The following is a 19,659-nucleotide window of genomic DNA, read 5'->3' on the forward strand; positions in this document are numbered from 1 at the left end:
AACACTGGATGTTGATAAGACTTAAGAAAACAAAGAATTCAATGTAACAACCCGCAGGCATTCTCCGATCAAATGAGGCATTGGAGAGTTATCTCATAGTCTAGACAGTTCTACAGAGCTGAGAAAAGAAGACAACAGAGTGGGTTGAAGTCTCTCGGGAATCCTTCAAGAGGGAGGTGATTCATGAAATTGTTAGCAGTCAGGAGGAGGATCACCCCAGAACCCCCAAACTTGCATGCTCTAAATGGGTCCTGCCATCTGCTGCTTAAAGACAAACATACTCTTAGTGTATAAGATCTTCAACAGAAAAGAACTTTAATACAATTAGTGTGCAACAGAGAGAAGATAAAGGATATATATAGTTAAAATAGTTTCCATTAAACACCCCAAATTACCCATCCCCTTTTGGGTAAATGCCCAGCCAGAGTTGGCCCAAAGTGGGGCCACTGAGGCCAGAAAGCTTGCCACAAGTCAAAGGCATAGGAAAGGGTCAGAGAGGGCCAGGCAAGTCTGGAAGTAAAGGAGCAAATCAAATACAAGTCAAGATAAAGGATGCCATTGTCAGCCTTCCCAAGGGTCTCGCACTCACTTCTTTCTCTTTCAAGTGTCTCCTTCCATGTCCCCCAAGTGCCTGCTACAACGCCAAGGCCAAGAAGCAAGTGCAGCTTCTTTGCATGTCTCGCTGATCCATGTGCCTCCTCCAGTCTTCCTGCCTCTTCCATCCTTAGCCTTCTCCTCCAAGTCGGTGTTAGCATCCCCTTGCTGCTCAGCTCCACCCTTCCTTAGGTGGGGCAGGGAATCTGAAACCTCCCCTCTCCGGAGGATTACACTGTTACAAAATCAGGGCTCCACCAGGAGGAGCTGTATTTAAACTGGGGGAGATGCACCAACACCAGAGGGGCACAAGTAAGTGGCCCCTGCAGCTTTCACGTCTCACTAACCTTTTACATGTAAGTTTTGCAACCTGTCATGCACACTCACATCCCTGTCTCACTTTCAAAAGTTTACTCTCAGTTTTGTCTTCCCACTCAATTTTCTCTCCAGGCAAAAAAGCAAAACAAAACAAAAAAAGCCACCACCCCTACTTAACTGAGGTTAATTTATGTGCCATAAATGGCATCTATTTAAAGTGCACAATTTGATGAGATTTAATCATCACACCAGGAAACCATAACTCCATTCAAATATAGAACATTTCCATCATTGTTCTCCCCAACTGCCCCCCCCCAAAAAAAAAAAAAAGGTCCCTTGCCCCTTTGAAGTTAAGCCTGGTCTACTCCTCAGGCAAGCACTTCTTCTATCACTATAGGACTCTAAATTAGCATAGTTTGCATTTTCTAGACCCATGTAAGAATGGAAGCACACACAAATGGTGTCTGCACCTGGCTTCCTTCTCTTAGCAAATTATTTTGAGATTCATTCATGTGGTTGTGAGTTTCAGGAATTCATTTCTTTTTGTTCCAGTGTACACACGAGCCTCAGTTTCTTTATCTGCTCACCTGTTGGTGGACAAGGAGGTTGGTCATGTCCACTTTGGGACTATTTTGAATATAGTTGCCAGGAATTTTAATATGCAAGTCTTTGTATGAACATGTTTTTTTTTATATTTAAATTTTATTTTTATATTCCCCATACAATTACAACCCCCTTATTTTGACCCCAAGCTCTTCTTTCCCCATCCCTACCCCCCATAGAGTGTCTCTGGTTGTATGAACATGTTTTTATACTCTTAGATAAATATCTTAGATACATATCTAGGAGTAGAATAGATGTGTGGCAAGCGTAGGTCTAGTTTTTGAAGAAACTTCCAGATTATTCTTCCATCATTCTTATACCATTTCACATTCCCACAAATGATATATGAGAATGACAGTTCTTCATACCCTCACCAACACTTGGTATGTTAGTCAATCTTTCTAATTTTAGCTATTCCAATTTCCCTGATGACTAGTGACATTGAACATCTTTTCACATGCTTAATAGTCATTTTATATATTATTTTGTGTAGCCTCTATTAAAATACTTTGCCCATTTCTTAGTCAGGTGGATACAATCCTCTGTCAAATGACAAACATATAGTATGTGTAATATTTCATAATATATTTACATGTAATATTTACACATATAAACTATTTCCTCCTATTCTGTGACTTGTTTTCTTATTTTCTAAATGGAATTATTTGAACAGCAAAAATTCTTAATTTTAACATATTCTAGTTGATGAATATTGTTGTTTTATTGTTAATGCTATTTGTGAGCTACCTAAGACATCTTTGCTTACCTAAGTTTTCTTCTAGAAATTTCATAGTTTTAGATTTTACATTTAGGTCTATAAAACATTGCTAGTTAATTTTATAGACATTTTAATATACTTCCAAGCCCCAAGGTCATGCCAACAACACCTGATATTTTTTTCATACATCCCAGACCTTTCCTCCCAGCTCCACACCCTTGGGTCCTCCTGTCGATCCACTTAGGTAGGCTCATAAGTTTCTGAAAACTCAGCATTTTCAAACTGAATTTTCTACTTTTCTCTCCACACCTGTGTCTCCTTCATTTTTGTCTGTTTCAATGAATGGCACCATCTACCTAATTGGTCAAGGCAAAAATACCATCCTCTCTCCCCTACCTGTACTGAATCCCTCAGTGAATCTTTCGATCTTGTCTTGTATGAAGCTATGTAGAAGCTTCAGTCTCCAGTCAGGATGATCTCCCTGTCCCCTAGGCTGTTGCCAAGGCCGGGGTCTCCACACACACTCCTGCCCTATCTCCACTCCATGAGCAGTCCTCTCCTTAAAACTCAGCATCAGCTTTCCTTAGCTCTTAAGATAAAGGTGATCCTAAACATCCCCAAGCCCCCTATGCCTGTCTTTTACCCATTTTTTCTCCCCATCAGGTCTGTCCTCACTTTCAGGCCCAAATGTATTAGTTTTCCTTAATTCCTTCAAAACTGTCTACCGGTTTCCTTCAGGATCCTCATATGCTATCCTGTCCCCAGCAAGAGTCTTGCTACTTGGAGTCTTCCTTCAGACTTCAGGAAGGCTCCTCTGAGTCCCCCTTGTAAGAGTTCTAGAAGCTCCATCATGTATCACTATGATAACTGCACGATTACACGCGTCATTACTGATGTAATGGGAAGGTAAGCTGCACGAGGACAGCCATTGTTTCTGCTTGTCCCAGATCTCTCTCCACCATGGCACATTTCCTTGTGCATAACAGAGGAATATGCATTGAGATAAGTATCTACTGAATGAATGAACGAATGAAGACAAAGGAAAAGGTAACTTTGAATGGAAAGAGGTGAGAGGGAAGGCCCTGGGTAAAATCTCACCAAGTTAGGGGGGGTCTTGGTGGTTGTAGGAAAACGTTGATTTTCTTTTTGAATCGGGAATCAATAAATAATTTTCCTTCCCCAATCATGGAAGCAGACAACTAATTATAGCAAAGACTGATGGGACCTACGTGGCTCTCAACATCAACCTGTAATCAGCCTTAGAAGAGTCTGGTAAACTAGTTTTAGCACAAAAGATGCAGATGTAACTTTGAATTCTCTGATCACAGCAGCTTCCAGTTTAAAAGCAATTAAGTACAGGCATCAAAAGGCATAAGCAAGAGGGGAAAGTTCAAGTAGAGGAAGATATTTTCATGAGCCAATTGGAAGAGAGACAGGTTTTTTCACTTTTCCTCTGGAGCTTTTGCAAATCCTATTCATGGTAATGTGAAAGCCTGGTTCAAGGCTGACGGAGCAGGGCTGCAGAGAAGCAGACGCTAGTGGTGTGAGTGGGAGCTGAGGCAGTGAGGACTGGAGTCTGGATCTCAGCTCAGTGTGACTTCCCATGTGGCAGCAAAACGCACAAAGGCTTTGTGACTGCCACTTGCCTCAATTTATCCAATAATTATGCATGAGTCCTCCTCTTAGTGGCTTGTTAATCAATTTGGCTTGTGGAAACAACTAATGCACTGCTGGGTATTTGGTTGGAGTGCAGACCTGAGCTGTTTCCCTCCCCTCCCCTCCCCTCCCCTCCCAACTTTTGTCCTCCGGACACAGGGCTGTTCAGGAAATTTCTCTCTTGCTCAGACTGAAAGTCTGCAATGGTTCTGCTCTCATTTCTTCCCAAACTGGTCTCACACAAGACTTGGCATAGCATCCTCTTCCCAGGCTCTAAAGGTATCTGAGCAAAGGGGCCCACCTCTCTACCCTGCAGGGAGTGATGTGTCCTTGGGTACGCAAGGAGACACTGTCCCATGTAGGACATACAGAGGAAATTCTTCTCACTGGTGCTCGCCCCATCCACCTGACATGTCACCTGCAGGACCACCTGTGAACACCCCTGGGGGGACAGCTGGGGTGGATGAGCCACCTCTTCACAATCTTAAGAGAGGTCATATCACATACGTGGTGGTCATGCACCCTAGGGCGAAATCCCAGCTCCAATTATTACTCACACAACTGTGGGCAAGTTCAGTGTCTCACCCACAAAATGGAGAAACGATCTATTATCTCATGGGCTATCATGAAGATTAAAGAGGAAACATAGGTAAAGATGTCTGGAACAACTCTGGCCCCACACTAATTGCTTTATGATGAGGGCTGTTGTTAAGGCAACATGCGATGAGCAGTGGTCTTTATGCAGTGTCTTCTATTTCACTTTCAACCTGTGCAGCAGAAAGTCTTAAGACATCCTTACTCCTCATCTACGTCAACTCACAAATCAGCACGACAATATTTTTGCATCCTCTTTGGAAATGTTGCTCAGGCCACAAGCATCACTGAATGCTCGTTCTGTTTCTGGCACTGTCTTGGACTTTGGGGACACCAACGTGAAAGTCGAGTGCAGGACTGCATGAGCTGGGAGGGAGAGGTTGAAACAGACCTCACAGATGTAGCTGGTGAGACTCCGCAGGGTCAGAGCTGTCACTTACAAAGGGTCTTCGGGGCTAAGGGAGAAGGCAGCTGGGGACAGAGGTGCCACCCAAACATCAACTCAGGGTTTTGGGATCTTAATGATGACATTATTCAACTGGTATATCATTTCTCTGGTGTGTCTATAATAATGCACTATCATATATCAGAACATCAACTAGACTGAACATCAAGCCCCTTCACTGAAGCTCTGTGCTGAGGGCTTCCACATACATTCTATCATTTAACCAATTCTCTAGGAGGATATCCAGATTTCTTCAGAAACCAGGATGCCAGATGGAATAATTTTTTGATGGATGGAGTCCATTACCAGTTTAGGCCATAAGCCCAGGTGATTGAAAAAGCATAAATCAGGTGATTGTCCCAATGCAGCCAATTCTCTCCAATTTTTAAACCTTTTGCTACTAAGGGAGATAGTACCTAACTCCCCTGATGATAAAAGAATTAGCTCATTGACTCGCCACATGATCCCCTGGACTGCAGCTTCTCTTTTTTCACTGGTGTCCAGGACTTTGTTTAATTTTTATACCACAGAGATTTGGCTGGTGTAGTTTATTTCTTTGTGTGTGGCTTGTTTTTCTGCCAGAGACTCTGGCAAAGACTCTGGTGTGTGCTGAAATCTAGATGTCATGTGTGGCTGATGTCTGATGAGGAGACTGAGGGGGAGAGGGAAGGCCAAGAGAGAGAAATAGAGTGAGAGAGACTCTTTCTTCCTCAGCTGGGTTTCACTCTGAGATCACCGAGTCAAACTCAGTTTTTCAGTCCTGTTCCCAAATCTGAGCCCCTAAAAGAAGTCACCTAACTCAGGTCTCCCTCAGAGGGATGGAGAGCAAAACAGGGCGGGTGGGGGAGGGCTTGGGTTCCTAGTTCCTTCTGTAGAGACCAGCCACAGAGTGTGTCAGGACTGTCGTGAGGCCGTGTCCCTGACACGAACCCCAGACCTGTTTTAAATAACGCATCTAAATTTGATGCGCACTTAAGACAACAGTGCAGCTCATACTCGTCCCAAATTGATTCATTCTGCAGTGAGCCTGATGCGATTTGCTCAGTAGAAAAATGTCTCTGGCAATTAGGGGAACAAAGGAGCAAAGCTGGCGGAACACAAGGATTACAAACAAAGCAAGAGGACATGAACGCTGGGGCAGAATTAAATTCCTTCTTGAATCAGACATTTTGGGGACTGTCAATAGCAGAGAAAGGCATCCAAGGCCTGCAAGGAAAACTTGAGGCTCCTCCATCAGGAAGAGAAGATGCAAAAGTCCAAGAAACAGTTTAGAAAGAGTGTTCCGCAGACCCACTGGTTCCCAGTGGTATCAACCTTAGGGTGCCTGGTGTCAAACAGCAGGACGCAGCTAGTGAAGAGTGACCAAGCTTAAGCTACAAGGGTGAGTGGAGGTCTCTGACCCCTGAAGGACAACAGGTATCTCACTTCTTCACTAGTAGGATCATAGGGAGAGAAAGTGGCTTTGGAGATGGGCTATAAAAGAATCTAAAAATGTTTTATTGGAGTGGAGAGCAGCATGAAGAAGGGACATGAAAACTGTTCTCAACGCAGCCTCTGCGGTGCAGGTTCGATCCCGGCCGGCTGGTAAGAATCCCACATGGTGCCACAGACCTCTCCTGTCTCGCCCGCTGCTCCCCTCAGCAGTGTGTTTCAGTCGATCTGCCTGTTCTGTTCCCCGCTCTGTCTCTGGTGAATCCTCTCACCCTCCCATGCATCTGGCCTGTACCCCAGTTCTTGTATGCATGAATAAATAAATCTTTTTAAAAAATTGCCTCATTGGGAGAAAGTAAGTTTGTTCTATGTGACTCCAGAGGAGAAAGACAGGATTAACCAGCTAATAGTGAAACAGGAAAAGAATCAACATTGTTAAGTATCTACTCACATTATTCTAGGTGCCCTGTGCAAGCGATCGCACATGTTATAGGGAAACTTGTATGAAACACAGCCATATGCCTTGTGCTGAGCACATGGTAAACAACACGTATCAGCTATCGTTAAAAGCAATAACCCTCACAAAACACCTACAAGGTAAGCACTATTACTCTCAATTTACGGATAAGACACTAGAGACTTGGAGGAACTAAATAACTTTTTAGCGACATTCAATAACTTTCCAAGGTTACAAAGCCAGCGGGCCATTAGCAGCTAAAGTTGCCCCAAGCGGGTGGTCTGCTTTTGGTTAGAGTCAGAGGGGCCAAAAAAGCCAGGGGTGCTTTGGAAGAGCCTCTTGCATTGGCTCAGGGTGGGGGTTAAAGGTGTTGAGTTCAATTACTTTTAAGGTTCTTTTCTGTTTAATAATTCTATGAGAAATATTTTTCAAGTGCTGCCAGGTAGACTATGTCTTTAACCCATTTTAGCATAAATCGTCATGTGGCAACATGAAGTTGGAGAGGCAGTCACAGAAGCCAGGGCACTAGGATGCACATAGAGTGAAAAACAGCTGTTCTTACTTCCATCTGAACTCTGGCTTTGTCAAACACTAAATTTCCCAGCTCATATTCCACACACACTGTCCCTGCTGTCATCAGTGCCCCAACCCCAGTGGTCGGCCTTGTTAGACAAAGTGGCAGGTGGTTAATCAAGAAAAATGCATAGATTGGTGAAGAGTTTTAGACATGGATCTGGGTCTCTAGAGGAGATAACCCAATAGGCGCAAGGATTCCCTAGGGGAGGTGACCAGGCTAGGAAACTGCAGAGGGATCACTCCTTGACCTCCAGCTAAACATCCACTAGAATAAAGATTAGAATTTTATGCAGCCAAGGAGGACTTTCAGTCCTGGGAGAGAAAAACAAAATAATGGAGGGAATATTGAAGGAACAGCTGGAGGGAACACAATTGGAATTCATCCTAGCTCGTCTGAAGAGATAAAAAACTCAACAGGAGTCAGAGTGCTTAAGTGAAGATATAAAGACTAGAAAACTAAGGAGAGGGAAAAGTTGGGAGGGGAAATACCAAGTAGAAATCTCTTGTGGAAGATTTAGACAAGCACAGGACATACATATAGGAAATTATCCAAAAAGTCAGAGGCGCCAAGGGGCTCGTGGAGAGGGCCATCAGAAAGCACCAGGCCATCATATGTCCACGGCTCCTCTGTGCCAGCAATTGCTGAGCAGTGTGGGATGGGCAGGGCTGCCCATGTGGATGACGCAGATGGAGGATGGTCATTTTCTCTGGGGTTGGCTAGAAGAAAAAGTGAGTTGTTATGGAGGACAGAGAGGATTTTGGCCAAGAGCTTTCTAGATGCATTTTCTTCCTTAAAAACTATATTTCAATTTCTTAAAAAGTTCCTGGTCATTTAATTTGAGGTCTGTTCATTTAATAAGCATTTCTGGAACATATGCTATGAGTCAGGCACTGTACTAGGCACTGGAGATATGCTGAACCATGCTCTCCCCTATTCTGCGGGAGCCTAATAGGGGTTCACTGAAGGGCCTGAAGCAGACTAGGACCCTGCAATGTTCACCTCCCAGTTCTCTCATCGAGGTCTCAACTTGTTCCATTTTGGGGACATCCAAATACCAAGAAAGTCACTGAAGGTGTCACTGTGGAGGACTTCAAGGAATATACCCACAGAATTAACAATGCAGTTGCTAAAGAACAATTTGACTCTGGCTTCTCATTCACGCTCGTTCAGATGAAAACTTGAGTCAAAATAGGAGCTGATGAAGAAATAGCACAGCACAGGGAGTTCTCCTGGCTTCTCACTGAGCCCCGTCACTTGAGCTATGCTGCCCTGCCCAGCAGACCTCTGCTCAGATGGTGCCCTTGGGTGAACAGCCCCTGACCATGGTGGTTCTGGTGCCAGGGCTCAGTCTGCTCTCTGAGGAAGAGCTGTGGTCTTCCCTGCATGCCCTCCCCTTTCTGCCACACCAAGTCTTACCCATGCAGAGGGGAAGAAGTTATCAGGGATGTGAAGGCAGTGGGAACATTCCTCTGAGCTTAGCAATGCAAGACTCTGAGGAATAGACATTGCACTGAATCCGTGTGTGGATTTTGTAAAGCCTTTTCAAAGCGAAATCCCATGGTTGATACGGCTCTTAACTAAGGCTTTGAACCATGAGAGAATGCATTTCTGTTATAAAAGTGAGGTGTTAGCTAGACATGCAACTGGGGTACTGTAAACACAACAAAGAGGAGGAAAAGAAGCAGGCGAGGTAATGAAAAACAGGGAGGTTGACGCGAGGCCTGGAGTGGCTACAAGGCTGAACTGGGCTCTGATGAAGGTCGGGGTGTTCCCTTCCTGTCTTGCCCTCACCACTCCTTGCTTAGACTTTTTCCACTGCAACCCAAAGAGTTGAAGTTTCCCTCACCTGATTCTGCACTGACAGACCTGTATCTGCAGGCCACGGGACTGGACTGGCGCAGAGCTGCAGGCAACAGGAAGCTGAGACCACGTTCTAGCCTGGACAGTCCATCACCTCCTGCAGAGGAAGGCACAGTGCCCTCTAGGGCTGTTCTCAGGGCTGCCTGCTCTCCCAAAATGTGCTTCTTTGTGGGCCAAGACCTTTGAATTTTGCCCTTTGTTCTGGATGGGAAGGATCACACATATACTACAGAAAATCACAGCTGGCTTTTAAGAACAAACAGTGGTTAATCATTCTACAGAAATAATAATGTATTTTAAATTACTGATTGGTGATGAGGAGGCCCACAGCATAGTGCTTAGGAGCATGGACTGTGTAGCCACACTGCCTGGGGTCTGATCCAGTCTAGCCCACATTAGCTGTGTGACTTTGGGCAAGTTACTTAACCTCACTGGGTCTCAGCTTCTACAGTAAAATACAGGTAAGAAAATGGCCTTTCTCACGGAGTGGTGGTGGACTGAATATTAAGTGAGGTGACACATGGGAATCACTTAGAACAACGCCTGGCACCACAGAGAAAAACACTGAGGATCTATTCCTCTTTCTCCCTGCTATGGTCTAAATGTGCATCCTAAATTCAGCTGGTGAAACCCAACCCCCCAAGTGACAGCATTAGGAGATGAGGTCTTTGGTGGGTGATTAGATCAGGGGGGTGCAGTTCTCAGGAATGAGATTAGTGCCCTTATAAAAGAGACCCCAGGAGCACTCCGCCCTCTTCCACTGTATAAGGACAGAGCGAGAGGCAGCAACCATGAGCCCAGCACACATGCTCTGTGTGGGACGCCTTCCACTCATCATCCCCCTGACACCTCCTCTCCCGCTTCAGAGCAGTTCAGGTTGTTTTCCCAGCTTGCCTATGCAGCACCCGCACCCTCGGACAGGCACTCCTCCACAACCCCCTGACTGACCGGGCACACCCATCATGACCCCTCTCCCACAGCATCAAAACTGTTCCTGGCCATCCAATGCCAAACCTCAATGTGAGCCCCATGAAGACAGCATGTACCACCAGAGTCCAGTCCAACCAGTACCTGGGACCAAGTTAGTCTCATAAATGTTTGTTGACAGAATGCACGCTTGAATGAATGAGACGATGTCTTGACACCAGTGGTCTTTCACCTGAATTCCTCCACCCTCCTACTCTCCCTCCTACTGGGTGATGGTGAGGCTCAATAAACACTTCAGAGATGAGAAGCAATCGTTTCTATGCATTCTGACGGCTCTGCATATACACCATATATTTATCATTATGGGATTTGCCAAGATGCCATTCTGACAAGCCAAGGGGTTGCAGGTATTCACAATTCTCTCATCTTCCTCATGTCCAATCCATCAACTATCCAGAGCAGAGTGGGAAAATGAAAGCAACCAGCTCCAACGGACCCACTACAAGCCTTGGGCTGTCAAATCTCGAAGGTCAAAACTGGCAGAAGCCGATGGTCTTTTCATTTCTTTTTCTTGACACCCATCAATGAAAGCAATGGTGAGTAAAAGTTGTACCTGCCAGGAAAGGAATTGTCCTTTGTACTTAGTAGCAACCTTCACAGTTGAGGTGCACTCTGACAGCTGCTTCCTGAGCCCCGGGGAGGATTACACATCTATCCCTGGGTATGGGCAGAGGGTGGGAGGAAGTGCTTCTCATCTGCTCCTCCCTGCACACTCTTCTGTGATCTGGACCCAGGCGCAGGTGTAAGAAGTCATGTTGCGAAACTACCTTAAATTGATCTGGTGTCCATTTACCTAACACAGAACACCGACTATGTGCCAACACCACACGGTGCTAAACATCAGGAGGAACTAGAAGCTGGGTGAGCTGAGATGCCCACCTTCAAGGCTTGTGGCCCTGAATCAGATGATAGAGGATGAGTCTTCTTGAGAAGAGCTTTTCCTGACTGGATGAGAACAGGTCTCAGTTTCCCCACAGGCAGGCATGATATTGGATTCAGCTGCAAGAATGCCAGGGTTCCCCAAGAAGCTGGGGAATTGACATGGACAACAAAAATGACCCCAAAGATTTGTGCCCTCTCTGTGTTCCCCATGACTATAGGCAAATCATTGAACCTCTTTAAGATTCATTGAACCTCTTTAAGATTCAATTTACTCAATTGCAAAATTGAGGATAATAATATGTGTGACAAAGATGAGGGTGAAGAGGAAGTGAGGTGGCAGGTGACGCACCAGGTAATCTCAACCTGCACTGCAGACATCCACAATGTAGTATCTGCCTCCGAGAACTGAAAGGAGCACTATGCCTGTGAACTTGGAACCTAGATGAGAACCAACACCTGCTCTTCCGAAGAAGAGAAGATGGGTGGATGAATGGATGGACAGGCGGATGGATGGATGAACAGGTGGGTGGGATGAAGACTCCCTTTGACTCTAAGCTCTGCCTCTCTCTACTCTACTCCATATTCTTCCAAGTCCCCTATGGTCTTGAAGGCACAGTCCTTTTGGAGCAAGCCTATCCACTGTATCCTCAGTGGAACAGCCAGTAGAGACCAGTCTTATATATGGGTTGGGTCTGGCTCAGCTACCCTAGCTTGGTGGCTGCTGAGGCAGGATCAGGTTAGGGTTAACAGCCCTGCTACTTGCCTGTCCACCCATAAGGAGGAGAAAAATGACACCCACTCTGCACTTAAGTCCATCTCTGTCTCCAAGTTTTCTTATTCACTTTTCTCCTTCTTTTTTAGTACATGGTTATGAAAAGCTACCAGCTTATCTGAGCAACCAATTCAAGCAGAGGGTGTTAAGTGTGACTGTTAATTTTTGATGCACACAGAATCCTGGTGATGTTTTCTAAGAATGTTTATGCTCATGCACCTTCCCAAGACTAACAAAATCAGCATCACTCTCTGGATGGGACTGAATTGCATGAATTTTGTAAAACATATGGTCCTGATTTGTGCTCCCAAAGCTTGAGAGAGATCATATTGACAGCTTAAAGTCCCAAATTCTCTAGAGACAATTAGTATTTCAGTAGTTGCTACAAAGTGACTCCTCCAAGAGTTGAGAGATGAATCCAGGCAGTCAGTGGAACTGGTACATTGGGGTCCAACTTTTACAAAGGAAGCAATCACTCTGAGGACATGGGGTATGAACTCACTCACTTCACCCACACTCGAGTCAGCCTGGACCCCGCAGAAGGGCAGCGGGGAATGAGGCCGGGGGACTGAGAGCACCTGTTCCGTCTGTTATCTAACAAAATGCCGAGGATAAGCCCCAAAGGAGGGACAACTGTTACCATTTTACAAATAGGAAAGCTGAGATTTGCCCAAGCTCACACAGGGCATGGGAGTGACCTCCCACGCAGAATCCAAGTCTCCTGATCAAGTTCTGCTCAGAGAGCCCTGAGCTGCCCACCTGTTCCCACACCAGGGTGCCTGTGAAAAATGCCCCTGACAAGTCAGGGTGTGAGTTTTAATGCTTAAAAAATTATCTTTAAACACGTTGAATGGCACTCTCATTTTAGTGTAAATCACCCTGACATTAAAGTCCTTATTGTATATTTATTAGTTTGTTATTCAGACCAAGGGGAAAAGAGAGAAGCTGACACTATGAATGACTTTGAAAGTGAGGGAAAAGCTGGGGCTGAAATTAAATCATCGTGACACTGCCACTCGAGGGCATCAATTTCAATAAATGATCACCTTTTTTATCCTCATCCCGTTTATCAAGTAGGTGGCATTGAGGAGAACTCGGACCGGGGATGCTGGATGCCCCAGGCCTCTGATGTCCCTATGCTGGCCGGAATGGCCAGGCGGCTCTGGGCCAACCAAAGTTAAACCCACACAGCTTGGCAAAGGAAATCAGGCATCTCTGCAGAAGCATGCATCTTGGGGCATCTCTCCATGCTCTCCGACTTGAGCCTCATCTCTGGTCTATTTACAGGGATGTTCGGGGTTCTATACATTAGCTGAGCATGGTTCCTGCGGGACAGTAGAGGCTAACTGTCCAATTTGCAAGATTGGGGGTGACATAAGGCTCAGGAGTCTGGTGGGGTGGGGACAACCATCTCCTATACCCCTGTCCATCCTGAGTGGCCAGCTGAGGTGGGTCACTGGCGCTGCAGGGAGGAAGGACATCTTCACTTAGCAGGTGAGGAGCAAAGGCTGGGAAGGCTGTGGTCATTCCACACGAGGCCGCAACTAGCAGCGAGCCAAAACAGAAACCGCACACATCAATATCTCTGGGTTAAACTACTCTGACAGATCTCCCATCAGGGTTGTTGCTGGTTTTAAAGTTGGGATCTTTGCTGAGAGCTGGCTGGTTTACATAAACGTGGCCACCATCTGGTTATCCAGCATGGACTCGGGTTTTTCTTCACCTGGAGAGAGAAGCTGCAGATTTTAATCCAAGAGTAGAGGGTCTGAGGACTTCTTGACACAGTTGTTTAGCCCTGAGACAGACAGAAGAGAGCTGGGCTCCCGGTGCCAAACTGGAGCTGAGTCCTGGCTTGACCTTGACCTTCATCCCATCACATCCTCAAGGGGTCAGCTTCCCCCATCAGCAAATCAATGAGGCAGATGGAACTGGAATGTCCGTCCAGTGTTGGGGCGAAGATCCTGCTGAAAGGTGCAGATTTGCACCAGGAGAATCTTATTTCTTTGCCATGAGACTTGTTTGTGCTGTGAAATGGCCCTGACAGCTTATCTTGGCTCAAGCCCCAGTATCACCAAATCCTTCGGTTTAAAACATCTTTTCAAGTATTAGTAATTCAAATGATGGGCAACTTCTATCCCCTCAGGGCCCAATTCTTCCCTCCACACACTGTATAGTTCTGGTCACACATAATAAAGTCCCCAGGCACCTGCAGCAGCAGGAGAAAGCATGAGCTGGGGGCGGGGGGGGGGGGGGGGGGAGGGGGTGGGCAGGAGGCTGGTGAGCGATGCCTCAGAAGGAGCCCTGGAGAGCACTGGCAGTCTGAAGCACCACCAGCCCCCAGCTTCTGGAGGGCACAGTGACAGCTGCTGCCGGACTGCTCTTTCTGCAACAGCTCTCAGCAGCAAGGCAGGAAGCATGGCAGGCAGAAGTGGGAGCTGGCTGGTGAACTAATGCAGTCTTTTAATATCTCTGGACCCCAATTTCAAACATCTGCCCAAGCATGTGCTATTGCTATTTTACTGTGTCTTTCTTACAGGACTCGATGCTCCTTGAAAGTTGTGCCCATGTTGTCCTCGGCTGTGTGCTCCCAGCCACTTTTACAGGAGGCAGTCAAACCAGGGTTGTTTAATGAGTATGTGAGCAGCAAAGGATCTAGCATTTATTAGGTGTCTGCTTAAAGGTGGGCACCATGTGAGCCATTTTCCCTACGCCATTTCACAAGTCACCATTAATGAAAGAGGTATTATATTATTCATTTCATTCATGGAATCGTTGTGGTCTCTAATTTCCAGCTAAGAAGGCCCATGCCTGCTTAATTCTGGGCCAACCAGTGCCACGCTGTTTGACAGCCCCGGTTTCTCTGCTTGCTCGCTTGGATTAGACAGACGAGCAGGCCAGGCAGCCCTTGTCGTCTGTCCCCTGAGAGGTCCTGCCAAACCAGGCCACCTTGGCTTAGGCGCTGCGATTCATTAGACCTCACGCTCATGCTGCTTTCTAGGGAGCAGGAGCTAAGATTCTCCACCAGCCTCCCCTGGCTCCCAGGCGGCAAACAGGCTGTTGTACCACAGGATACTGCAGTGCTCACGATTCCACGGCTTCCGGGGGACTCAGTTGCCTCTGGCTTGTCATTCCTCAGCCCACTCTACTGAGTCAGGCTCTCTCCAGCCGACTTTGTTATGACAACTCCCTCCCTTGTTACTACAAACACTGCGCACTGTTTTCCAAATAGCAGTCCCCAAACCACCATGTTCTGTGCTGAGAGGAAGCCAGTCCCATTTATAACCCTCACAGTCATCACCACCAGGATGTCACTGAATCCTTATGTCTCACAGCTGAATGCAGTGCTACAGGGATCATCTCAGGCATTAAAAGGGGTGACTCAAACCCCCCAGTGACTCCAACTGCTGAAGATCTTAAGATCACAGCATTCTTGAGACTGACAGGCATTCCATAATCAGAGAGCAGATGAGTTGTAGTATTCCTTTGTGATTCCAAATTCTGAGGACAGAATGGGGTGTGAGATAATGGCCTCTTACACTTGCATCCTATTTAGCATGTGCAAAGCTCTTTATTGTATTGACCCCACAGTACTACTTGGGCAGGGCTGGCATCAACGGCCATTTTACAGATGGAAATATCACCCCCACTCACAGAAGCTTGGGAGGGGATGGTATCTGCCTGAAATCATGGGGCTCATTCATGAAATCCTATTGGTAAAGGATCGAGTCTTTAGAATCCCTCTTCAGTTCTAGCAAATAGAAAGTTCTCAATAAATGACTGTGCATTGACAGGCGATTAGATAGGAACTAGGGACTTAAATTCAGGACTTCTGATTGACACCATTATAATTTTTCTGCTGCACTACCGTGGCCTAATTGAGCTCTTGAGCAATGGGTAAAAATAACTGTAGAGCCAGGCTGGCTAGGTTCAGATTCTTCTATCCTGTCTAGCCATTGACCTTGAGCATGTTCCTTGAGCAGAAGTCAGAATAAACAAGACACGAGGTGAAGGAAGCACCTACAGGAGGGCACCATGACCAAGGCCACCCCAAGCCCAATGGATGGGCGGCTTCACAAGAAAGGGGGTCATACTGGAGGGAGGCTTGGCCCAGAGGACAACTCATCCAAGAGTGGGCAGCCCGGACACCTGAAACATTCCTGATTATTTGTCAACAGGCTAAGTGCCTCCCAACCAGCCCAAAGAGGCATCTCACAGGCAAGAAGATGGTTATGAATTTAGTTTGGGGAGAGCATACATCTTACAGCCAAGATTTCATTCCTGCTAGGATTATAGCAGTTAAACACACAACACAACATACCAACCACTATGTGATCATGGCCTGTAGCAATACAGCTGGGTCAGGAGCAAGAGTTTGGGGGTAGAGAGTTTTCAGAAATTACTAAGAAGGCTACACAGCATTACAGAAAAACAACAGACAGGTTCTCTCCCGGCTCCTCTCTAGCACACCATGAGAGTGGAGATTGAGTAACATGATCAGGTGGGACCCTTTTGAAAGGTATTTTTTAGAGACAGTCCAAGCTTTGGGTAGAAATTTGACGTCTTTCACCTGCAAGCATGTCACAAAGAAAGAACTTTCACCTTTGTTGATCATAAAGCAATCAGGACTGGGGTCCGTCTTAACTAAAGTCCCATGATGGTATTTATGATTATGGAATGAGAAAAAAGCAGGCACTGAGATATCCTGGTTGAAGTTTGCTTCCCAATGTCATTACTTCTAGAGGACTGATAACTGAGCAAGGAAACGAGTATCTCCTGGAGGCTTAGTGTTGTTCACTGACAAAGACATTAGTTGTGACTTTAGGGCTACGTAAGTCTTAGAGGTTCCAGAGCAAAGTTCTGTCCCACTCTCTACTGAACTGATACTGGTGTAGTCTCCCTGCCCAATTGCACTCTGCTCAGCAGCTCCCTGCAGGACCTGCATAGATGGCCAAGCAGTCTGCCCTTTCCTTCCTGTCCATGTTCTGCTGGTAAAACTCAATTTCCAGCATAAGTAACTTTCAGTTTGGCCTTACAACACTCCCCTTGGCTGTTTTCTTCTTGGCTTTGAATGGAATTTAGGAAAGGAATATGTTTAACACCCACTCATTAAATGCCCACTCTGCCAGCTGGTCCTCTGGCCTCTGGAAGGGCTGCCAGCCCAGGTGGCCAGAGGGCCCCACAGGTTAGTGCCTGAGATATGACCCAGGGAATATTAGCAATAATGGTCCAATCTGGACTCTCTCATTAATGGACAATTGTAAGTTTTAAGTAGATGTCATAGACTCTGGAAATTTGCAGCCAGGAGCCAAATGGCCTTTTATGTGATCAATTTTGGGCATGGGGTGAGACTTACCCGTACTTCCCTGGAGTGGGCACCAGAAGGATCTCTCTTCCAGCCTCGTTGTGGGGCAGCAGCTGGGCGACATACCTGCCAGAGGGCTGCAGGTGTCTGTGCACTGACACGGCCAGCTTGCAGTGCTCGCTGCTGCTCCTCATCCAGGGGCTCAGGATGGTGTGCTTGGAGTTTGCCGATGTGTTGAGGAGGAGGAAGGAGCCTGAAGAGAAAAAAGGAAAGTGAGTCTGCAGATGTGTCCAGACAAGAGGACCAGCAGAAGCTTTACAACAGGAAGCAGGGGCCAATGGCATCGAGTAGGTGATGCTAGAGTGGAGGCCCTTCTCACCTCTGCCCCCCAAGCACCCTTCTCTTGGATTCTCTTTATAAAAAGTGACCCCTGAAGCAAGAGAATGATTGGACACTTGGGTTCTGTAATCAGGTGGGTCAAGGTTCTCATGTTAGCCCCCCACTTGCTGACTGCATCCTGGGTTTCAGGTAAAATGGGAATGAAAGTACCTATTTCAAAGGTGACTGTGAGGATGATGGGAGAGAAGTACAGAAAGCATTTTATACCATTTTAGGCAGAGGAAGCACCCTATTAACTCATCAACTATTATACTTCAACTGTCTTCTAAGTTAAAGTACAACTGACAGCCAATGGGCACAACTAACAAAATCCCATAGAAAATAAGAAGATAAGAGGGGGTATAAGGTAACCCCCAACCATTGATTAGAGATAGAAAATCAACCCAGGTGCTAAGACATTCTTACAGGTGTGCACCTGGCCTAGGTGGCCAATTAGAGTCATGCCCCCCATGACTGTGCTCATAGTGGGTTGGGGTATCCGTGCCTTGGGTAAGCATCTGGGGTGGGGGTGAGGGGTTCTTTATAAATCACAGTGTAAATCTGAGCTGGCCTGAGCTTTTCGCATAACATTCAGTCCAACTTGGGACTCAACTTGCATCTCTTGAACAACTCACATTTTCCCAGAAATGTATGGGTTGACTCTGGGCTCTCAATAGTTATGAGCAGTCAAGATTTTCCTTGAAAGGAGAGGGGTTTGGAGAGGTATCACTTGGGTCACATTATGTTACAGTTAAAAGCATGGCTTCTGCTCCTTTGCTTATTAATTGAGTGAATGTGGGCAAAGCTTAGCTTATTCAGGTTTCTGTTTCATCATTCATATAACGGGGTGAGAAGGATTGGCTGAACTCAATAATTTCTTAAGACCCATTTCAACTTTTGAGTCTATGAGTCATTTGCAACTGGTGTCCACAAAGAGCCCTACAAATTCCCCCTGGTGCCGTGCCTGTGGCAGAGTTTCCCTCTGGGAGAAGTCACCATTGCTAGTAGCAGAGGCCAAATGACCTACAAGAAACCTATATTCCCGGGGATTACTATCAGCATAAAAGCACAGCACCATTTTATTGTTCCAGACGTTCCTTCTAATGCATTCATTTTACTTGCCACATTTCTGCATTGAGGTTTTGGACCATTAGATGCTGCTCCTTTTGCAGTGGAAGTCTATTCCAGCAAGACCCCCGACATCTCCAGCAGGAACCAGCTAATGAGTGCTCAGCCTTCCTAAACCACTCCAGCACTTCAAATTAGTCTCCTCCTGCAGACAACCCAATTTACCAAGTAGGCAAACGAACTAGCAGCCTGCAGTAAAGCCTAATGCAAATGAAAGATGGGACTTCCTACTAGAAGCAAAGTATTTTCCAAGGAGAAGGTATTATGTCATTAGAGATTTGCAACACTCTGGGAGTCAATAAATGTGACTTCTGGTTAAAATGAGAATTGAGGTTAGCACAAAACTGCTTCTGATCTAGATGGATCAGGGACATGGGGTGAGTATGAGAACTGAACCCTCTGTAATTGCTGGCAAGTTTCAGCATGGCATGTGGGCATTTGAAAAGTACTCTACACCCCTCAGTAAACAATCTATATTATTATCCTATTTTACAACAATTGGGGAGACATTCCATTCTTGCATGGAATTACAACAAAAGACTCAGAATTAGAAAGAACTTAAAGATCATCTAACACAATGCCTTCACTTTCCTGGAGAAGCAGATTAGAGATCAGAATGGGGAATGACTTGTCCAAGTCTTAGTCTTACTAGACTCCTGATATCTGGACTCCTAACCTTTGTTGTTTCCTTTATATCTTTATCCTTACCCCATTGCATTCTTTATCCTAAACATGATCAGAGTTCGTCAGAGGTCAGGAGAACAGGATGGGAAGGGAGAAAGACAGGCCGCTGGGTACTGGACCAAATCCACTTGTTCACTGACTTCCTTACTCACTCTCCTTTTTGCCCTCAAATTTCATTTATTGGACACTGATTTTGAGTAAATATCCAAGCACTGACTCTGCCTTGGGGGACACAGACATGAACCAGACACAGTTCTGCCCTTTAAGGACAGC

General features: G+C 46.0%; 1 protein-coding gene across 1 annotated transcript in view; it reads right to left on the reverse strand.

Annotated features, from left to right (window-relative positions):
- Positions 1-19,659, reverse strand: part of ALK (ALK receptor tyrosine kinase) — a gene marked incomplete at both ends in the record, with an annotated part of 599,018 nt that overhangs the window by 254,617 nt on the left and 324,742 nt on the right. Inside the window, one exon of the mRNA XM_084235715.1 lies at positions 17,248-17,449. Within this exon, the coding sequence (XP_084091841.1) occupies positions 17,248-17,449 (202 nt within the window). The remainder of the gene's footprint in view (positions 1-17,247; positions 17,450-19,659) is intronic.

Source organism: Talpa europaea, assembly GCF_964194135.1.
Source record: "Talpa europaea genome assembly, chromosome: 6".
NCBI classification, from domain to species: domain Eukaryota; kingdom Metazoa; phylum Chordata; class Mammalia; order Eulipotyphla; family Talpidae; genus Talpa; species Talpa europaea.